General features: G+C 33.6%; 1 protein-coding gene and 1 long non-coding RNA gene across 3 annotated transcripts; one reads left to right on the top strand and one right to left on the bottom strand.

Annotated features, from left to right (window-relative positions):
- Positions 1–701: 701 nt before the first annotated feature.
- LOC127161678 (uncharacterized) lies at positions 702–13,957 on the top strand. Of its 2 annotated transcripts, XR_007827143.1 has the most exons (4): positions 702–911; positions 12,869–12,909; positions 13,009–13,341; positions 13,436–13,957. It is a non-coding gene; the product is annotated as an uncharacterized LOC127161678 (long non-coding RNA). The 2 variants fall into 2 exon arrangements; XR_007827142.1 differs by having other exon boundaries at positions 12,869–13,341.
- Positions 1,108–7,883, bottom strand: LOC127161677 (CD276 antigen homolog). Its single transcript, XM_051104392.1, has 4 exons — positions 7,753–7,883; positions 6,910–6,950; positions 3,384–3,710; positions 1,108–2,805 (listed from the first exon to the last, which is right to left on the bottom strand). The coding sequence occupies exons 1-4, from the start codon at positions 7,761–7,763 to the stop codon at positions 2,618–2,620; spliced, it is 567 nt and encodes a 188-aa protein (XP_050960349.1). The 5' UTR covers positions 7,764–7,883; the 3' UTR covers positions 1,108–2,617.
- Positions 13,958–20,737: the final 6,780 nt, after the last annotated feature.

Below are 20,737 nucleotides of genomic sequence, written 5' to 3'. Positions count from 1 at the left end.
TTGTTTATTTCCTGAATTATGAACGACAAAATGAGACCCAAAATTTTGACTCTAATATCAAGTCTAACCCTGATCAAACACACCTGTCTGTAATTATCATGTGATCATCAAGATCTTAATTAGCTGGTTCATGTGTGTTTGATCAGGGTTGGAGCTGAACTTTGCAGGAAGGTAGATTTTGAGACGCAGGATTGGGTTCCACTGTATTACACCAATCTAAACAACTTGCAAAAAAGCATTGTGATAATATATTTATTTATACATTGATGTACCATTTAATTTGTTACTAGGGTGAATCAATGCTTCTGAGCTTAAGTGTACACATAATGCAGTGCTTAAAAATAAAACATTTTCATTTATAGCCTTTTGAGGGCAGTAAAGGGCAATTTAAAGAACAAACGTTTTAGTTTGGTTTGGCCCCCAAAATACCACTGTTAATCCTTTTTCTGTAGAACATTTTAATAATTATATAATTATCATTTAAAATTTTATGCAGTTATTATTCTGTTATCACAGCTGTGTCCTTGGGTTCTATTAAAACACATGGGGCTTGTTGGCAACTGAAAGAAAAAGCAGAAGTAATACCTCTGTATGTGTTAACAAGAGTGACTACTTTGAATAAATTTGTGTGCCTTCTCTTCTCCTCCAATCAGCAATTGAACAGTCACCACGATCGTGAGAAAGAGGAACAAAGGCAGATCTTTCCGGACTGAGCCCAGATGATGAGAAAAAAAAAGTCATCTGTGCATTAGTTACTTTATTTATTATCTTACGAAAGTTAGTCACTGGTGATTCTACAAAAGTAAGCGGATATATGCCAGACATCATTTGAAGGAATGTCTCACTTGAAGATCAGGATCCAGAATATTGCGTTTCCTAGGAGTCTAAAGGAAGCTCCCTCTCATACTCACGTAAGTTTCAATACATTTTCATACTAATTTCATTAATTACTGAGGGTCTAATTTCATGAAACTTGTTGAAAAGCTAGCTTTCTTTTTTTAAATTATAATTTGCTGAAAATTAGGTGTGCAAAAATAGTCATTGTGAAGTCAGCCATTGTGAAATGATTCTTGAATTAGGGTGTAACTGAAGCGAATCATTTGCTTCATACCTTTTATTAATAAACCAGAAATGACAGACAGAGCAGTGACAACAGGAATGTGTATGAATTAATTAGCAATAATAGTAAAGATGTAAATCATGAGCCAGAGTACAAGAACAATTTAAAATCTGCCTCAAACACACGTCTAGTTAGCTATCCTTGTAGGGACTCTCCAAGGGCCTAATGGTTTTTATACCGTACAAACCATATTTTCTGTCGCCCTACACCAACCCTACACATAAACTAACACATCAAAGGAAACGTTCTGCATTTTTACTTTCTCAAAAAAACTCATTCTGTGTGATTTATACGCTTTTGTACCCATGGGGACCTCAATTTAGGTCCCCACCGTGACACGAGTCACCATGAGTCTGTGTGTATTCAGGTTTAAGTCCCCACCAGGATATATAAACCAAACACGCACACGCACATGCACACACACACACACACACACACACACACACACACAGATACATATAATATTTAGCAAATAATGTTTGACACCAAGATTTATAACAGTAACCATGCCTTTGAAAATCACATTTGGGTTTTTAGAAGGTTCAAAATACAAAACAATACAAACCAAAATAAACAAGTCTTCAGTTTGGAGAACACATAAATAATTTTTATCAGTCATCAGAAAACCTTTTCTTTGGCTTTAGGAGTCATAAAATAAAGCAGTAATATAATCAGCAATTTCATTGAATCAGTGATTAACTAGTTGCTTATTAGCATGGATATTACTAGCATATCGGCTATTTATTAGTAATAAGGCATTTAACACTACCCAATTCCCATTAAAAAAAAAAAAATAATAAAAAAATAAATCAAAATGTTCTTTTATGTTTAACACCAATATTTACATATCAGTAATCATGCCTTCCAAAATCATATTTACAAAGTCAACATAAAAAAAACTTGTGAAAAACTTTTCTTGTAAAAACTAATCTTAGAGAAAATATCATTTAGAAAGTAATTCTACAAAGTGGTGGGATTCCTTGAGTGCTGTTTAATCAAATTCATTTAAAAGGTATAATTAAAAGAAGTAAATTAATGGATTCATAATTACAGATTTTGTAATGATTCTTACTTTTAAATAAATCAATAAACATCAGCATAAGAAAATTAAATTAAAATGTACCCACGCTGACCAAAAATAAAAATAATAATAATAAAATAAATAAATAAAAACTGGTATCCCTTTATAACAGTGCCTTTAACATATTTAAGATCCTTTGCCAAATCTAGTGTTACATTTTTGGACTTGTCATTGGGTGCCAGCTGTCAAGGGAAAGAACATCATTTTTAGTTTTAGGAGTAATAAAATAAGGCAGGAAAATAATCAGTAATATGAGTCATAAGTACTAGCAATAATAAAGAACCTATTAATGGATGTCCACATTTTTGATCCATTAACCCTACCCAGTACCAAAAATGAAACACCAACAAAAATGACATGCATTTTACTTACTATCAATATGCATAAAATTAAGAGTTTAAGTGTTGCTGTTTCTTCTATAAGGGAGACTGACCTCTCTTTTTTCTGAAAATTAAGATTAAAACAACTATAATGATAATAACTAATACAACTGCTATGATGACCCAGTGCCATGGTATCCCCACATTGTCTGGTGCTGTTTCTCCTGGGGTTTCTAGATCAGTTGATTTGTTTCCTTTGTCTGCTGTTGAATCTACAACAAAAGCTGTAGTGGGGAAAAAATACATTAATACACTGTGATAAAGACAACAGGTCCATGTTTAATTTGCACACGATTTCTGCATGCTTTATAAAGGTAAATCAAGATGAGGTAATGAAAATTAATTAATAAATGAACAATTTGAATGGAACACAATACATCAAAATGTTCTCTACATGTAAATGTCTTGCATAGCTAAAACAAGAACAAATATCTACCAATGGGCAGAGAAAACATGTTTTCACTTCCCATTGACAGATGTTTGTTATTGTCCTAAGCATAAACTACTGGGTCTTACAAAACAAGAAGGCATATGTTCATTTTAAACCTTAGGTAAATATATCTTGATTTGTATTAAAAAAAAAAAAAAAAACTAAGGAAGATACCCATGTTTTAAAGACTTTCAGGCCTTAATTTGTGGAAAGGCAGAAAAAAAAAAAAAAAAAAAAAAAAAACACTTTTAAGACTCACACAAAAACTTGTATAAACAGCCAGATGCCAGATTCCAATTGAAACTATTTATGTTAACATTTTTTTTTTTTTTAATTAAAAACTTCATATATTAATCAAGCAGTTTTACACACCACTGATGAAGAGCTGTACAGTCTCCTCTTTCGAATCAGATGTGATGAAGCAGCTGAACTCTCCTGCATCAGCATGTTGAAGATTGTTGAGTTTGATGGAAAAATTTCCTTTCAGATACTCATCAGGGAAAGTTTCAGTTCTGTTTTTGTACCATTGGTTTTGTCCCTCTACTGAATCTTTACCCTGGATTATATCACACACAATCTGAGTATAATTGTGTCTCCAATGCACATTAATGTCTTGAGGTTTAAGATCATTTTTCCTGGAAAAACATGGCAGGACAACAGAACCACCAATAACACCCTCTACTGTGACCTGCAGACACACTGAAATGAGAGAAAAGTTTAATTACATAATCTATGGCATGAATGTACACTTCAAATGAACACTGGAGATCCGAATTAGAGAACAACCTACAATTTCCAAAAATTTCACTGCTTAGTCCTGTTTAAAGTTATCCTAACAGGAGCAGAAGGGCAGTTTTTTAAGCATATTTCATGAATTAACTGTATTCTGAAGCACAGTATAAAAAACTCAAACTAGATATTTGAAAAATAACTTCTTAGAGATAAATTAGAGAACACCTACAGATACCTACACGTTCATGGTATTAGTCTGGCACATAGTGCAAATTTTCTTAATTATACAACAAACCCTGTTTAACTGGCGACATTCCTCTAATTTTACTGAGACAGTAAGATGTCGGGCCACTCTAAGGGGAAACGCTGCGACAGGAGGTGGTCCAGATGAAGGCTAAAGGGATGACCCTTTCAGCCACTGCAAAAGAAGTTAGTCATTCCAAATCTGTGATTTCTCAAATATTGCAGCTTTACAATGTCACTAATTGCTAATTGGGCGTCTGCTTAAGACAAATGCATGAGAAGACAGGGTAATGCAGATACTCTCAATGGGGAATTGGTTCAACACTGCAGCTGGAATTGCTTGCCAGTTCAGTGTTATACAGGTTAGGGATCTGCCTCGGCAGTGGTTACTGTTCTGATTCTGTTTGTGTTTTCCACAAAATAAAGGTTTTCATTGAAATGCCTTGGTTATATATATATAAAACACAATAGTAGAAGAGTGCCGTAACCAATGTTCCTTCTATTTTTTTTTCTTACTAAGCAAAACTTTTCTCTATTGGGCAGACATTTTGGCCACCTGTGAGAAAACATTCTTTATACCAGACCTGTATAGCAAACATACAAAAACGTGGTTACTGAATGCATTTGTAACTTTTAGCTTTGTGCTATTTCTATTTGATTTGACCCTTGTGATAGTAAAACATATTTTTGAAAACAAGCAGATAATTTTATAAGTTACAAAATGAAGTATGTGTGCTAACAGATGTTAACAGTACCAGCCTATACCTTTAATAATAAAAAAAAAATCTCACACAGAACTGTTCAATTCTTTATAATTATAAATGAAGAGTTTCGTTGCAAAACGAGATATATCCATTTTGAGAAATGTTGGTTATTTGACATTATTATTTAAGACATCAACAGTCAAGTTCATTCACAATTTTTGTACATTAAACTATTACTTGAGCTCAGTGAAGGCCAGGGACACAATATTTTTCAAATCCAGGATATTTTTTATTTAATTTTATGTCCATAAATAGTTCATAAATAAGTCAAAAACCATGCCAAAATGCAACATATTTATCTTAGCATTGTCAAACATCTTAAATTAGTTAAAAAAAACAATACATGATAAATATATGGAATAGTATATACAAAGATTGATTAATAATAAGAAGATTCTGAGTTAGTTTTGGCCAGAACATACACAACATAACATAACTTTTTTTTTTTTTTGCAAAACGCTATAAACGTAGCCTACGTGACTGACAGCTCGCCTACAGTATAAACAATTAAATTTTCTTTCGTGTACTCACGGCAAATCTGACAAAACATGACCGCATTTTTACTATCAAACACTAGCCAATGACGACCTGTCTGCCATTTACAATTAAACTTCCTTCTCTTTGTTTTGCACGCTCTGTCAGCATTTTCATCTTCTGCCTCCTTCCTCTTCTCACCTCTTCCTGATCCTGATGTCTGTCCTAACCACCGCAGCATTTTGATTTTAGCTTATTTCGCTGTCCAGCTCAGTCCTCTTTGCTCATCCGATATTTCCTATTTCTTGTTTGTATTTTCGCGCTCTTGTCGTCGTTGATTGGACCCGCAAACCGAAGCGTACAGTATCTGCGGGTGTTAATTTCGAACCCTGGTTATATCGCACTTTGTAAAGAAACTGGTCTGGCGGATATCGCGTTTTGTGAAAAAATACATTTTATAGTAGGTGTAAAATGTACATTCTTAAATTTTATTAATGGCAGCAATTCACACATAGATTAAGGTACATTTGAACAGTGATTTCCAATAATAAAATCCAAATGTCAAAAAATGGCATTTATCGCGTTTTGCAACCAAACTCTTCAAATAATTTATTATGTTAATAATATCATTTCAGTTTAGACGCTTCAATTTGTTTTCATATATGTGACCATGGATCACAAAATCAGTCATAAGGGTCAATTTTTCAAAATTGAGATTTATACATCATCTGAAAGCTGAATAAATAAACTTTCCATTGATGAGTGGTTTGTTAGGATAGGATAATATTTGGTCGATATACAACTATTTGAAAACCTGGAATCTGAGGGTGTAAACAAATCAAAATAGTGAGCAAATCACCTTTAAAGTTGTCCAAATAAAGTTCTTAACAATGTATATTACTAATCAAAAATTAAGTTCTCATATATTTACAGTAAGTATTTTACTAAATATCTTCATGGAACATGATATTTACTTAATATCCTAATAATTTTTGCCATAAAAGAAAAATCAATAATTTTGACCCATACAATGTATTTTTGGCTATTGCTACAAATATACCCCAGCGACTTAAGCCTAGTTTTGTGGTCCAGGGTCACATATCATATTATAATATGAAAACAAACTGATTCAGATGTGTGTGAGGTTCTGGTTCTCGATACCCAACATTGTTTATCTGACATTAGGCAAGATAAAATGAAAATGGCATTCTCTTCAGAGACACAATTATTTACAGTAAAAAAAAAAACACACCATGTTTTGACTTTGGAACGTGCAGCGCTTGTCACATTAAGCCATATTGTGATTCTTCTTGCCCTCCTCAAATTTAAGACCTCTTGACTTTTTGACACCTTTTTTAAGGACTTTTTGACACATGCGCAGTGCACATGCTCAAATTCACTTCACATCTGCGCTGTTGTACGTGGACCATCCGTGCAGTCACAAAAATTGGGCTGCACACAGACGGTGTGTGTGGACATTCGTAGACAGTTCTGATGACGAAAATTGCATCAGGGGGACAGTGCGCAGACCGTCACTGGGCTTTCGAGGGAACATTAGGTGTACTCACAGCTAAGCTTTGCTCAAAAATTTTGAGCAAAGAAGATTAACAATAATTTAGAAAATATAACAAATTTATAAATTGTTCTCTAATTTTGATCCCCACTGTAGTTTGTTTCAAGCTCACCTTTGTTTATCAGCACTGCAAAAACACAGACGAAGCAGCATCTAGAGAAAAAGAAAAAAACACTTTATGACAACAAATCTTGACTTACTGTGATATCTCGATAGCTGTTATTGCTAGATGATTCAAATTAGAACTTGAATTATAACTCACTTTGATGTGTACTGCATAATTACAGATTGTATGAGTTGAATGTCAAATACAAAGTGTTTTGTTGTCTTACAATCCACCCCACTACTGGGGTGAGTTTTAACACTAGCTGGAGATACATGTGTAGGGATGGACAATTAGATGCAATTTGCTGAAATAACATCCACACTACCTAATTTTGCGCAAACATAACTGAAGAACAAAAACAATAATTTTGAACAATAAAATATAAAAATCCAGTCTCATTGACTTTTACCAGTTATTGTTTAATTAAAATGTCAAAAAAGTAGGAGTACGTTTATTTCCCTAGATAATAGCATAATTGCTACAGTTTAGCAGTAAATGTACTTAAAGGGCTGAAACATTAACTGCCCTGAATTAACAGTAAAACTAAGATAACCAAATTACTATAAAAAAGAAAACGAAAAAGCTGTACATGCACCGAAAAAAGAAAGGATACAAAATGCTAATGCTAATCAAATCAAAACAAGAGTTATTTCCCTGCACGCGAACCTGTTAATGACTGATATTTCAATCCAGAATGTCTAAAATGTATCGATGCTAATACTGGTTTAAATAATGTTTATAGTATTTAAATACACCACGCTAAATGCAAATAGCACTGAATAAAGGCCAAACTGAAACTACAACATGTTTTTGTTCGCGAAGCATTTCATTAAAAATAATTAAACTTACCCGATAACCATGGTGATATAAATAGTGTTAATATATATTGTACTAAAATATAACACATACTACGTCCAAAATATATATATTTTCCCAAACAGAAAGTATATCTTCTGTATGGCGCATGCGCGGCGTCGGCTGTGTACCATCAAAGCAGAGCAGGGGCGGATCTGAAAAAAAAAGCAGTGCCACCCCAGAATTATGACAGAATAAAATAAATGTAAGCAGTGTTTCATGTGCGTATCGCAAAATAATGGCAAACACGTCTTTCAATGAAGTGTGCAAGATGGTTGCACGCACGCGCAGCACGCCCAGTGTAGTAGGCTTCATTAACAAATGACTCTTATGAACTGATTCTTTTTTGAGTCAAAAACACCAATGCGGCCAATTCACTTTTTACATTTGTTCACGCATCAGATAATTACTGCTTCTCGGCTAACTCAGAGGTCCTTTGAGATTGTTCACAGATATAGGCATTTTTGTCATATATCCGAAGAAACAATAGCATGAAATCATAAGAAGATGCCGATCACGGAAACTAATAGCAGAGTTAGGTAAGAGAATCTAGTCGTATTGCAGTTTTTTGTTATGGTGTTATTGATCTCATGAGTGTTCACTCGCAGGAAAGTCATATGTGTATTTGAATTGTGTGTAAGCATTTAAGAGCACCTGTAATGAATAGACTGAAAAGTTTGAAAAAAAAATGCCGGCTTGTCTTAAAGTTTTATTAAAAAAAAAAAAAAAAAAAAAAAAAAAAAAACAGTTTGGTCAGTTAGATGTTCTAGATGTTTGCTAAAGTGTTGCTAGATATTCTGGGTGGTTGCTAGGCACTTGCTATGCAGTTGCTGGGGTGTTGCTAGAGTACATGGTTAATAGTGTGTTGTGGGTGATTACAGACATTCCCGCCTCTGTCAATAACAGAAAATCAAACACTGATCAAATCAAACTCAAGTGCTTTGATATTGTATTTTTTTTTTTTTTTTAATGTTAGGAAATTCAAAAGTTTTGTTGCTCCTAAACCTGCACTAAAATGTGATTTATACCATCTAAGTAGCTTATTTAATGTTAATAGAACTGCATGTCTTCTTTAGTGATGCAAGCTCAGAAACATTTATAACTTGTTGACATTTTTTATGTTGTGTATTGACTTTGTGCCATGATGGATATTGGAATGTAATTTTTTATTTATTTATTTTTTTTATTTTAACAGTATAGATGATAACTTACTGGTCATGCAATATTTGTGAATATATATGTAGTAATACAACTGTGTATGTCAGACAATAAATCCCCTAAAACTATGCACGGAGGCTTGCTTTGATGTTGCCACCTCTCATAGACTCTATGCCACTCTATGTGTACAGGTGCATCTCAAAAAAATTCGAATATCATGAAAAAGTTATACTATTATTATTATTATTATTATTATTATTTGTAACTTATTTCAAAAAGTGAAACTTTCAAATATTCTAGATTCATTACATGTAAAGTAAAACATTTAAAAAGTTTTTTTTTTTTTTCCTTTAATTTTGATGATTAGAGCTTACAGCTCATGAAAGTCAAAAATTCAGTATCTCAAAATATTAGAATATTTCCTAAGATCAATCAAAAAACGATTTGCAAAACAGGAAAGTTCAAGTTCTTTAAAGTATGTTCATTTATGCAGTCAATATTTGGTCAGCAGCACAAATTACAGCAAATGACTTGCTCCTAGCACTTGGAAGTGGTTTTTACACTGTGGGCAGGTGGTAAAGTTTTGCTGGAAAAGGAAATCAGCATCTCCATAAAGCTTGTCAGCAGATGCTCCAAAATGTCCTGGTAGATGGCTGCATTGACTTTGGACTTGATAAAACACAATGGACCAACACCAGCAGACGTCACGGCACCCCAAATCATCACAGACTGTAGAAACTTCACACTGGAATTTTCCCCATTATTGTGGTTTCAAAGAACAAGAGATACCCAGAATTTTTACTGTAGGGATGGTCATTTAATGAAACTCAAAAGTAAATATTCTAATATTTTGAGATACTGGATTTTTGACTACATGTAAAGTAAAGCATTTTTGAACTTACATTGCACTCACCCTGTACACTTACATGACAACAGCATTTTGGGGGCCTGAAAACAAACTTGAGATTTCAAACAGGTTTCAAAGTGCAAGTTGAGATTTCAAACAGGTTTCAAAGTGCAAGTTTTTTTTTTATATTTTTTTATAAATATATATATAAATGATAACTATATATATATATATTATGATCTTCTCTGAAATTGTGAATTTGTAAGAACAGTCACAACACGCACATGTATACAGTATGTGTTCAAAAAAAAACAAAAAAACATGACAGATATGTGAAAATGAAGTATACCCATGCAGATAGCAAGCTACCATTAAAACAAAGTTAAGTAAATTGATGTGTCAACGCTTACTACTTTTGAATTAATGTTGCAAAGTGATGTTGGTTCCATATCACTTTTGCTCCCGCAATTATATACTGTAATTATATTATATACTGTAATTCTCACACTCATAAAACAAGTTTAAAAGGCAATACAAGGTGTTACGTTGGTGAACTCAAAGACAATGGTGAGAGGATTCAAATACAGATGATTTTAATACAAACATAATCCAAAATACCACTGTTAGATCGCTGTCTCCATGCCTAGACAATTAAGATCCAGCCCTGGACGCCAGATCCCATTAGAAAATATCAGTTTGTCCAGTATCAGAACAACTCGTCAGCAGAGCAGTCTAATACCCAAACCATGTTAACAGGAGGTCTTGTCTGGTACCCAAAATACCCAAAACACTATTAACAGTCTTCTATCAGCCAAGAAGTTGACTGAGGAAAAAGCCAATGAAAGTGAAGAGCAGAAGCAGGAGACGAAGTAATGATGGTAAAAAGGAGCAGAGTTTATTGAATAGTCTTAGTTGCGTATGTCTCAATGCTCAGACTTTGTCTGGAGAACACAAATCCAACAAGTATTGTTGTACCTAACTGATTCACTACAACATCCCATAAAGCCTGAGTTTCTATAAACATTCCCTTGTATCTCTTATTCATGAAGACAAACAGCCCTTGAAGCCACACAGTCATAAGACTAAACAACAATGGAGAAAAAATATAAAAAACAACTATAATATAATATAAATGACTAATCAATTAATGAATCAATAAAATGAATATATAAATGACTATAATGATTATTATAAATGATTATATGATTAAATGGAATAATAAAATGATTAAATTATCGATGATTATAAATTAATAAATGAATGAAGAATATTTAAAAAGAAAGCAAAACACAACACAAATGTATGGTTGCTCTCAAGGCAAAACACACACAATTTGCATTTGAGGATCGTCAGATCCTTCACCAGGAATCTAGAAGAAAACAAAATACTAGGAATAACAAACAGAACTGTGATAAAAGCTCATAACATCCAAAACCACTACAGTCTAAATACATAATGTAATAAGAGCCTAAACAAGAAACAGGTGTAAGTGATTGACTGCTAAGGAGATTAACTGTAGTATCTGATAATGCAGGAAATGAAACAAAAAACAGGAACTAAACAAAGGAAACCAAACAACAGAAAAACACTCTTTAAAATTAAGGCTCCAAAGGGGTGTTTTTGCAGTGAGTCATAGAAGAGCCATTTTTGGTTTCGTAAAGAAGGTACTTTACCGTGAACAGTTCCTAAAAGAACCTTTTTGAAGAACATTTAAAAAATCCAAAGAACCTTTTTCCACTATAATGAAACTTTTCTTCATATGAAAGCTTCCATGGATGTTCAAGGGTTCTTCATTGATGCCAGTAAAGCTCCTTTATTTTTAGGAGTGAATGGGAACAAACCTAACATTTAGTGATGAGTTTAGCGTACCAGATGACAATGATGATGATGATGCATCCAATAAAGGCAAAAAATAAATACATGTATTAATTTATGCATGTATAATTGAGTACATGTATACATCAAAAGCTAATGATCGAACCAGTGCTGCTTCCTCAGAAAAAAGGTTATCATTTTCACATTTTAAAGCCTTGGTATTTTAATTGTTTGACTGACATTAAGCCAATCAAGAGTGAGACTGTGAAAAAGAAGTGTGGTACTCGCATGCTGTGATAAACCTGAAGCGCGCACACAAAGGCCAGCTCTGACAACACGGCAGTACTGAATTGAGTTTCCATTTGCATCGTTTTGAGCAAACACAAACAAATGATGTCTGTCAGTCAGTCATGTCTTGTGTGTAGTAAACAGCAAAGAAAAAGTGTCAATATTATGTGTCAACAGATCCTTTAAGTCATAAAGTGACAGCAGCCTCATATGCTATATGTTTCTTATATTTATAATGTGAAACAACAAGATAAACAAATCACTCACTGATCTAAACTAAATAACTATTCTAGTTTAATAGGTATCTGTACAGGTGCATCTAAAAACAAATAATAGAATATCATTAAAAAGTTAATTTTTTGTTTGTAACTTATTTCAAAAAAGTGAAATGTTCATATATTCTAGATTGATTACATGTAAAGTAAAACATTTCTAAAGTTTTTGTTGTTTTAATTTTGATGTTTACAGCTTACAGCTCATGAAAGTCAAAAATCCAGTATCTCAAAATATTAGAATATTTACATTTGAGTTTCATTAAATGTCCATCCCTTCAGTATACATTGCGGGGATTTCTTGTTCTTTGAAACCACAATAATAAGGAAGACTGCTGACATTGCAGTGGTCCAGAAGACAATCATTGACACCCTCCACAAAGAGGATAATTCACAGAAGGTCACTGCTTAAAGGGGTGGCTGTTTACAGAGTGCTGTATCAAAGCATATTAAATGCAAAGTTGTCTGGAAGGAAGAAATTGGGTAGGCAGCATGAGTCTAGAATATATGAAAGCTTTAGTTTTTGAAATAAGTTACAAACAAAAAATGAACTATTTCACGATATTAAAATTTTTTTAGATGCACCTGTATATGTTTACTTAATACTATTTTCACAAGCAGTGTCTGTTAATTTGTAGTCTGTCATTGTTCTGTGGTATTTGTGCTATTGCCCATTTGTTTATGTATTATTGGCTGTTTACTGTAGTCTTTTTTCTGTTCTGTTTTGCAGATGCTGCTTCATCTGTGTATTTGCAGTACTGATAAATAAAGGTGAAAAAAAAAAAAAACTAAACTACATTTGAGAGTTAAATTCATGCAGTATATATATGAAAAACCTGTTTGTTTACAACTAAAGTTGTGTGATTTCAGTGTGTCTGCAGGTCACAGTAGAGGGTGTTATTGGTGGTTCTGTTGTCCTGCCGTGTTCTTTAACTCAGCAGGATCTTAAACCTCAAAACATTAATGTGCACTGGAGACACAATGGCAGCATATATGTTTATGATACAGTTAAAGGTAAAGATTCACTAGAGACACAGGACCCATGGTACAAGAACAGAGCTGAAACTTTCCCTGAAGTGTATAAAAGAGGAAACTTTTCCATCAAACTCAACAATCTTCAACACGCTGATGCAGGAAAATACACCTGCTACTTCACAAACCAGTCTGATTCTAAACAGAATACCATAGAGCTGATCATCAGTGGTATGTAAAACTGCTGAATATTTAAATAAGAAACAAGCTTGTTGTCTACTTCACAGTAGAGTGATGTTGTTGTTTTTTTACTGTTTTGTTCTAGAATCAACAGCCGAACAAGGAGGCAAATCTACTGAACAAGAAAACCAAAGAGAAGAAACTGGAAGAGACAATTTAGGGAAATCACTGTTCTGGGTTTACAGTGCAGTACCTCTATTATTGTTAATGCTAGGAGCCAGTGTAATATTTTACTGGAGAAAAAAAAAAGAACCAGTAACAGTGATAGAAATGAAATAAATTTCATTGTTATTTATTATTTATGTTTAGTGCAGAAGATACTTTTGTGCAGTTATATTCATTTGCACTGCATAATTGTATAACAGAATGAGATCTTGAAACAGTAAAATTGTTTGCTAAGTGCCAAATGAGCTAATCAGTATGTTGCTGCCTTTATAACTGTTCTGTACCGCAGGTGTTGTGTTTGCCAGTAATAAATGTATTTTTTTATTCGTTATTCACGTTCATTACACATCACTCATCTATTTTTTGAAACATGGTGCTCAGGGTTGAGATCCACTGCACAGCTCTAGAGACTTATGCTGGAAAAGCACAAGTTGATGTTATAACACTAACCACACTCCACAAAATGAGTAGATTGTGTCTTTATTTTATACTGTACCTTTAACAAATTTGCGTCATCTGCACTACACATACAATTTGTTGAGTCAACTTAAAATAATTTGTTACACTGTTGCCTTAAAACTTTAGGTTCAGTCAACTCAAATAAGTTTAGTCAACTTGAAATGTTAAGTTGTGCTAAGTGACAACTTAGATATTTGAATTGACTAAAAAAATTGAATTGACTAAAAAAATTGGCTTGTTAAACTTAAAAGCTGGCCTTGTTACCCAGCTGCCTTAAAATTTTAAGTTGAATCAACTCAAATATCTAAGTTGTCACTTAGTACAACTTAACATTTCAAGTTGAAATTTTAAGGCAGCCAGGAAACAAATTATTTTAAGATGGCTCAACAAATAGTTTTTTATAGTGTGAGCACAAGAAATTGTAAACTTACATTACTAATTCACTTCAAAATTTGGCATGACTGTGTGTATTACTATAGATCAAAACATTACTGTTTCATCAGATATAGGGTAATGCTAACCACAGACCTTTTCATTATTCACAAATATTAAAATCACACAGGTAGTTGCTGAGGGAACCAATGTGCAGGACATTTCCCCCAGGTTTAAGGAAAACAAATAAAACAGCTTTTGTAAAACATGTTCCTGGATCAACATGTTTTCTGACATTTCAGTCAAAGAAACAGTCCCTACAACTAACTCAAACCATAACCCAACCCTGAGATCAGAAGACAGTTATTGGTTTATAAGAATGGTGTACTAGACTTTAATGTTAACACTAAGCTAATATTAGCATAAAACCCAACCCTGAAATCTGATTGGTTGATACGGATGTTGATCCAGGACCAAGAAGGATGCTGATCTATAGAAAACTTGTCTTACTTGTTGGAACATTTGCCTCAATGTACAAATGTACACATTCCTCAGGGAAAGTCACACATGTGCTTTTTCCCAACTTGTATGTAAAACAATTTATTATTATTATTATTATTATTTTTTTTTTTTACCCATTTTGTCATTGAAAGTGTCTAAATATATCTAAAACAATATACATTTCATTAAGAAATAACTTTGTTTAAGATATTAAGCCTTGTTTTCAGAGAATGTTAAATACATTTTGTTTTATTTATTGTGAGAATTATAAATAAGGAAGAGAGAGAGAAAAAAACTTTGGTCTACTACTTCTTTACTAAGGAGCCCATTTTGTTTGTCTCTCTGTAATGTTGTGCCCTCTACTGGATAAAAACCTAAATCAAAACTTTGAGATGTATAATACACATTATATAACAAATGATCAAACAAAATAACATTAGTCTTAAAGAAAGAGTTTCTGTAATTTCACTTAAGTGAACTTGCCCTTTTGTTTCACAGTTTCTTCAAGTTCATTTTAGTCTGTCTTGTTCAGACTGGTGCTACTGGAAACCACCAGAGTTGTATAAAAAATATAAAATTTAAGCCTCTGAAAAGAGTCTTGCAGATGTTTCTGTCCAATTCAGAGTGAGATACCAGCTGTCTAGTTGACCTTTCAATTAACGATATAAATAAATCCACTGACCTGGACATTTCTGTTCAGTTTAGCTTGCAATTTTTGTGACTGTCACTGACTTGACAGTTTAGCAACCTATTCTGTTTTCATTTCGTTTAATATTTTCTTTGCAAGCATGAGTTAAAACAAGAACTTGGATTTGCAAGATATCCCTCTTTACTGTTTGGCATCTCTTTTAAATATTTTTTACTCTCAATCCTCCAAGTTTCCACACTACTTTGGGCTTCTTATACTTTTTTTCAAATACACACACAAAACAAAAACAAACAAACAAACAAAAACAACAACAACAACAACAAAAAACTTCAGGACTGTCAAATTGTTTAAATACATAAATGCTGAATTGCTGAATTTCACCACAGCAACACCACTCCTTGTAATATAATGTGTGTGTATGTATATAGCCCTCTGGCCTAGTTTAGGGGCCACATCTGGCTTTTTCATGGTCAAAAATGACTGAAGCCTTGAAATTAAACCTTTATTTATTTATTTATTTATTTGTTCATTTAATTATTTGGTAACACTTTAGATTACAGCCCGCAATGTACCACGTAATTAAACAGAATTTACAGTGTACCTGTTTGTAATTAGAGTACCTCCACAGTATCTACTCGTAGGTATAAGGGAACAATATGCAACATTTTGGGGAATAAGGAGGTAATAACCTGCAAAATTATAAGGCATTTATACTGTAAGTATTTCATAACCAAGGGCACCTATTTTGAAATTACGTGGTATGTAGTGTTGGGGGTAGCACATTACAAGTAATGCGAGTTACATAATAATATTACTTTTTTCAAGTAACTTGTAAAGTAACACATTACTTTTGAATTTCTAAGAAAATATCCAAGTCTTGTAACACATTACTTTCCATAAAAAGTAACTAAGTAACATAATTAGTTACTTTTTCAGGGAGTAAAATTGTAACGCATTACTTTTAAAAGTAACTTTCCCCAACACTGGTCAAAGGCCACTAGTGTGGTAGCCCAGGCACACATAGCCATAGCCCACTAGCGTTAAGCCGGTCTGCGTGGTAGCCCAGGCACACATAGATAGTAATGCATGTGGTTCACATGGCTCTTTGAAGCAGCAGCAGTACATATGTCTCGGTGATAGATCTGTTTGTGGGGGGTGTCTTGTTTCCTTGTCTGTTCATCCTCATGTGTGTGGATACATGCAAGTCCACTGATACAGCAGTTTATACTCATATACTGGTAGTGGAACAGTTGGACTAACATTCAATTGATTAACTTTAAGTTCTGTTGCTCTCTGTATTACTGTCCAACCAAAACTTTTTTTTCCTCCTCTCTTTTCCCAACAGGGCTGTAAAGTTTCTAGTGTTGGATGCTCTTGACTCTGGGACACAGTAATTTACTGATAACTGTACCCTTCTCATTTCTAATGACATTTCCCCCATTTCAACCTGTAATGCTGTAATTGGTGTAGTTTTTATAGCTCCTGAGCATAATCTCAATACCTGATACTGTATATGATCTAGCTTTCTAAGAGATGTCTCCATATCTCTTATGCTGATCCATACACCACGCAACCATAATCTAACACACCTAACCAATCCACAGTACATGAGCTTTAATGCCATCCTATCTGCCCCCCATTCACTACCAACTAAACATCTCATTGTATTTATTATTTTCTTATATTTGTTCACTATATTCTGAATATGTACTGCCCAAGTAACTCTTTCATCAAACCATATCCCTAAAAACTTAAAATGTTTCACTCTTTCCAGTTCTTGATTATATAATTTTAGTTTTACCTTATTTGCAATTTTTTTCCTTGTAAAAAAAAAATATATATATATGTTTGTTTTTTCTACTGAAAATTTAAAACCCCATTTATAAGACCATTCTTCAACTTCAACTTCAAACTGCACCATCATCAGCAAAGAGCGAGAATCCCAGCCCATTATCCAAATCCTAAAATACATCATTTATCATAATGGAAAATAATAAAGGACTCACTATACTTCCTTGTGGAGTACCATTTTCAATCACAAACTTTTATGAATAACTGTTTCCTACTCTCACTTCTGTTGCTCTCCCTGATAAAGAAAAAAAAAATTCATGATCCATCTATACATTTGACCTTTGATACCTAATTTACATAATTTGATTAACAGCCCTTCTCTCCACATCATATCGAACACTTTCTCTATATCAAAGGAGACGCTCTCTACACTTTCTCTATTTATTTGAGCTTTTCATTTCGTGTTCTAAACACACAGCCGGATCCATAGTATTCCACCCTCTCCTAAAACTACTCTGATATTTGAAAAAAAAAAAAAAAAAAAAAAACTTTCCACATAATACATTAACCTTTCATTCACCATTTTTTCCATTATTTTATGAATGTTAGACGTCAAAGCAAAAGGTCTATAATTGCCTGGATTTGTACAATCTTGGTATACATATTGGTACTATCAGCGCCTCCTTCCAACTTTGTGGTAATTTTCCTTCCTCCCAAATTTTATTGTACATTTTTAACAAAACATCCTTGGATAATTCACTGAGATGACTTATCATTAAATAGCAATTCTGATCCATACCTGGAGCTGATTTCTTGGTTTTCCTAAGAGATCGATTTAACTCTGCCTTCGTAAATGTCATATTTAGTTGGTCATCATTATATTCCTCATTCTGTATTAGCTCTTTATCCTGCTCCGACATCCTTTCCCTTCCTCTTTTTCCCTCTTCACTAATATGCACAAAAATTTTCATCAGCATTTCTGCTTTCTCTTCATCTTTTACAGCTGTTCTAACGCCATCCCTTAATTTTGGATACCCAAATTCTCTTTTTATCCCATTCATTCTTTTTATCATTCCCCATACTTGACTGATTTCTGTTTCCCTTTCCACTGTGTTACAAAACTTTTCTTTTTTTTTTTTTTTCTTTTTTTTGTATTTTTAATGATTCTCATAACATTGACTTGCTTCCTTTTATATTCAATAAAGTTATAAAAACTATGATTCTTTTTTAACACTTCAAAAGCTTTATTTCGAGATTTAATTGCATTATCACATTCTTTTGATAACGGTCAACTTGGATCACATGTCCCTTAATAACCAATCACATTACATCCTTAACGTCATTGAATTTCATTCAGAGTTGTGTGACACCCAATCGCCGTTTATGGATATCATAGGAATGAATGAGAAGTGCCATAAGCTGAATCCCACCTGTCGCAAAAAGTCAGCGGCTTCTCTTATAAAACAACATTTTTTTTGTGTTAAACTCTAAAAATAGTTCAATCTGAAAGTGTTGTTTAGTGTAAAACATGTTGAAGATCAGCAGATAGGCGGTCGATTCATTAAATGATTTCAGTTTCCTCTAAAAAGTTGTTTGTTTCAGCGTAGTACAGCCTCTCCTCCACTGACATCCATTCAAAACAAAAAACGGCCTCTGGTCTCCTTTCCCACATACTGCCAGATCGGAAGCGTTAGCTTTAGCCATTGCGCTTTTTGGCTAATGGTTGCAGGCCTGCCATATCTACCTTATCTTTTCAATGTGGAAGTAAGCTGTTTTCTGGTAATGTGTTAGACGTCCGGTTCATAATCCGCCATAGGGAAATAACGAGAACAATATCGAAGTGCAGTAAACAGTAAAACAGTTTGCACTACAAAATAGTGTGTTCATAAGAGAATACATTAAAATAATATGGTGAGACACACCAGTTTGCAATATCAAGCAGCAAAACAAGCTTTTTGTGCATTTAAAAATAGCTGGAAGTGGATGAGACCGGAAGCCAGACACAAAAAATTTAAAAATGGCTGCACCCACTCTTATGGGAAAAATAAGGTGGATAGTGGCTTTGAGTGATCTCTACTAACTTTTAAGTCTCACGTTGCTAGTAGTCATGTCTCCATAGGGCTACAATTGCAGTCTAGCAGTTGGGAATTGTAATTGCATTTTTATTTTTAGTGCACAATAATGTTTTTGCCTTTGACAGAAATAAACTAAAAATAATGATTGTATTTCCAGCTACAGAACGCGTGCTTTCCTCTCTCCATGCTGACTATGTTTTCATTGGTAGAATCCGCCTCACAGGTGCTTTCCAGTCAAAGTAGTTCTCAGGTAAAGGACGTTGTGTGTGCTAGCCAACACCCTTTTTATAATCTACATGATAAATCACATTCTGTCAGCAATTATGTAACGCAGCGGTAACACATGCGTGTAACTATACTCTAATTACTAATTTGGAAATTTTAACGTGTTAAATTACTCTGTTACTAAAAAAATAATCAAATTACAGTAACGCATTACAAAGTAATGTGTTACTGCCCAACACTGATTATTAAACAGGTTTTCATCAAGGATGTCTCTGTACATTGCTGCATTCATCTTTCCCTCGATCCTGACTATAATCTTCCAGTTCATGCCATTGAAAAACATCCCTGAATCATCATGCTGTCACCACCACGCTTCACTGTAGGGATGGTATTGGACAGGTGATGAGCAGTGCCTGTTTTCTTCCAGATATGACACTTGGTATTCAGGCCAAAGAGTTAAATCTTTGGTTCATCAGACTAGAGAATTTTGTTTCTCATTGTCTGGGAGTCTTTCAGGTGCCTTTTGGCAAACTCCAGGTGGGCTGTCATGTGCCTTTAACTACAATCCTGTTTCAGAGGTCTACAGACAATTTCTTAGACTTTATGGCTTTGTTTGTGCTTTGACGTGCACTGTTAAATGTGGGACCTTATACAGACAGGTGTGTGTCTTTCCAAATCATGTCCAATCAACTGAATCTCATATGTAGGGTAAGATGGGGGAAGGTATTTTATTTAATTTTTTTATGAACTGTTACACTGTAAAATCCAATAGTTTACCTTACTTAGATATAATTAGTTATCTTTACTTAGTTGCTACTTAGTTGCTATACTTACTAGGTTTTATTAAGTTACAGCTACTTTCAAGCGAGTAAAACAGTTTACTTACTACTTTGAGTGACGCTTACTTAAAATATTCAAGTAGCCACAAAGGAACCAATGACATTAATAAACCAGTGAGAGGCAGCAGTGCACTAATATGTTGCTAATTTGCAAAATAACAACAGAAGAAGAAAATAATTTTTTTTTGAGGTGGCAATTGTTAATCTGCGGTTATTTTTCACTAGTTACCTTCACTCATTTCCCAAAGTCATCTTGAATGTTGTTTCAATACAACTATATATTTGAGAGAACATCACAAGCTGACTTCATA

Source organism: Labeo rohita, unplaced genomic scaffold, assembly GCF_022985175.1.
Source record: "Labeo rohita strain BAU-BD-2019 unplaced genomic scaffold, IGBB_LRoh.1.0 scaffold_71, whole genome shotgun sequence".
Lineage (NCBI taxonomy): Eukaryota > Metazoa > Chordata > Actinopteri > Cypriniformes > Cyprinidae > Labeo > Labeo rohita.
The sequence above is the reverse complement of the archived record's forward strand: the minus strand, read 5'-3'. Positions and strand labels throughout refer to the sequence as shown.

What these genes read in the sequence shown, in the direction of transcription:
- LOC127161677 (XM_051104392.1), bottom strand. An exon ending in TGCAGTGCTGATAAACAAAG is followed by an intron (nt 3,711 to 6,909) that starts GTGAGCTTGAAA and finishes CTCTCATTTCAG; the next exon opens with TGTGTCTGCAGGTCACAGTA. An exon ending in TGTACAGCTCTTCATCAGTG is followed by an intron (nt 2,806 to 3,383) that starts GTGTGTAAAACT and finishes TCCCCACTACAG; the next exon opens with CTTTTGTTGTAGATTCAACA.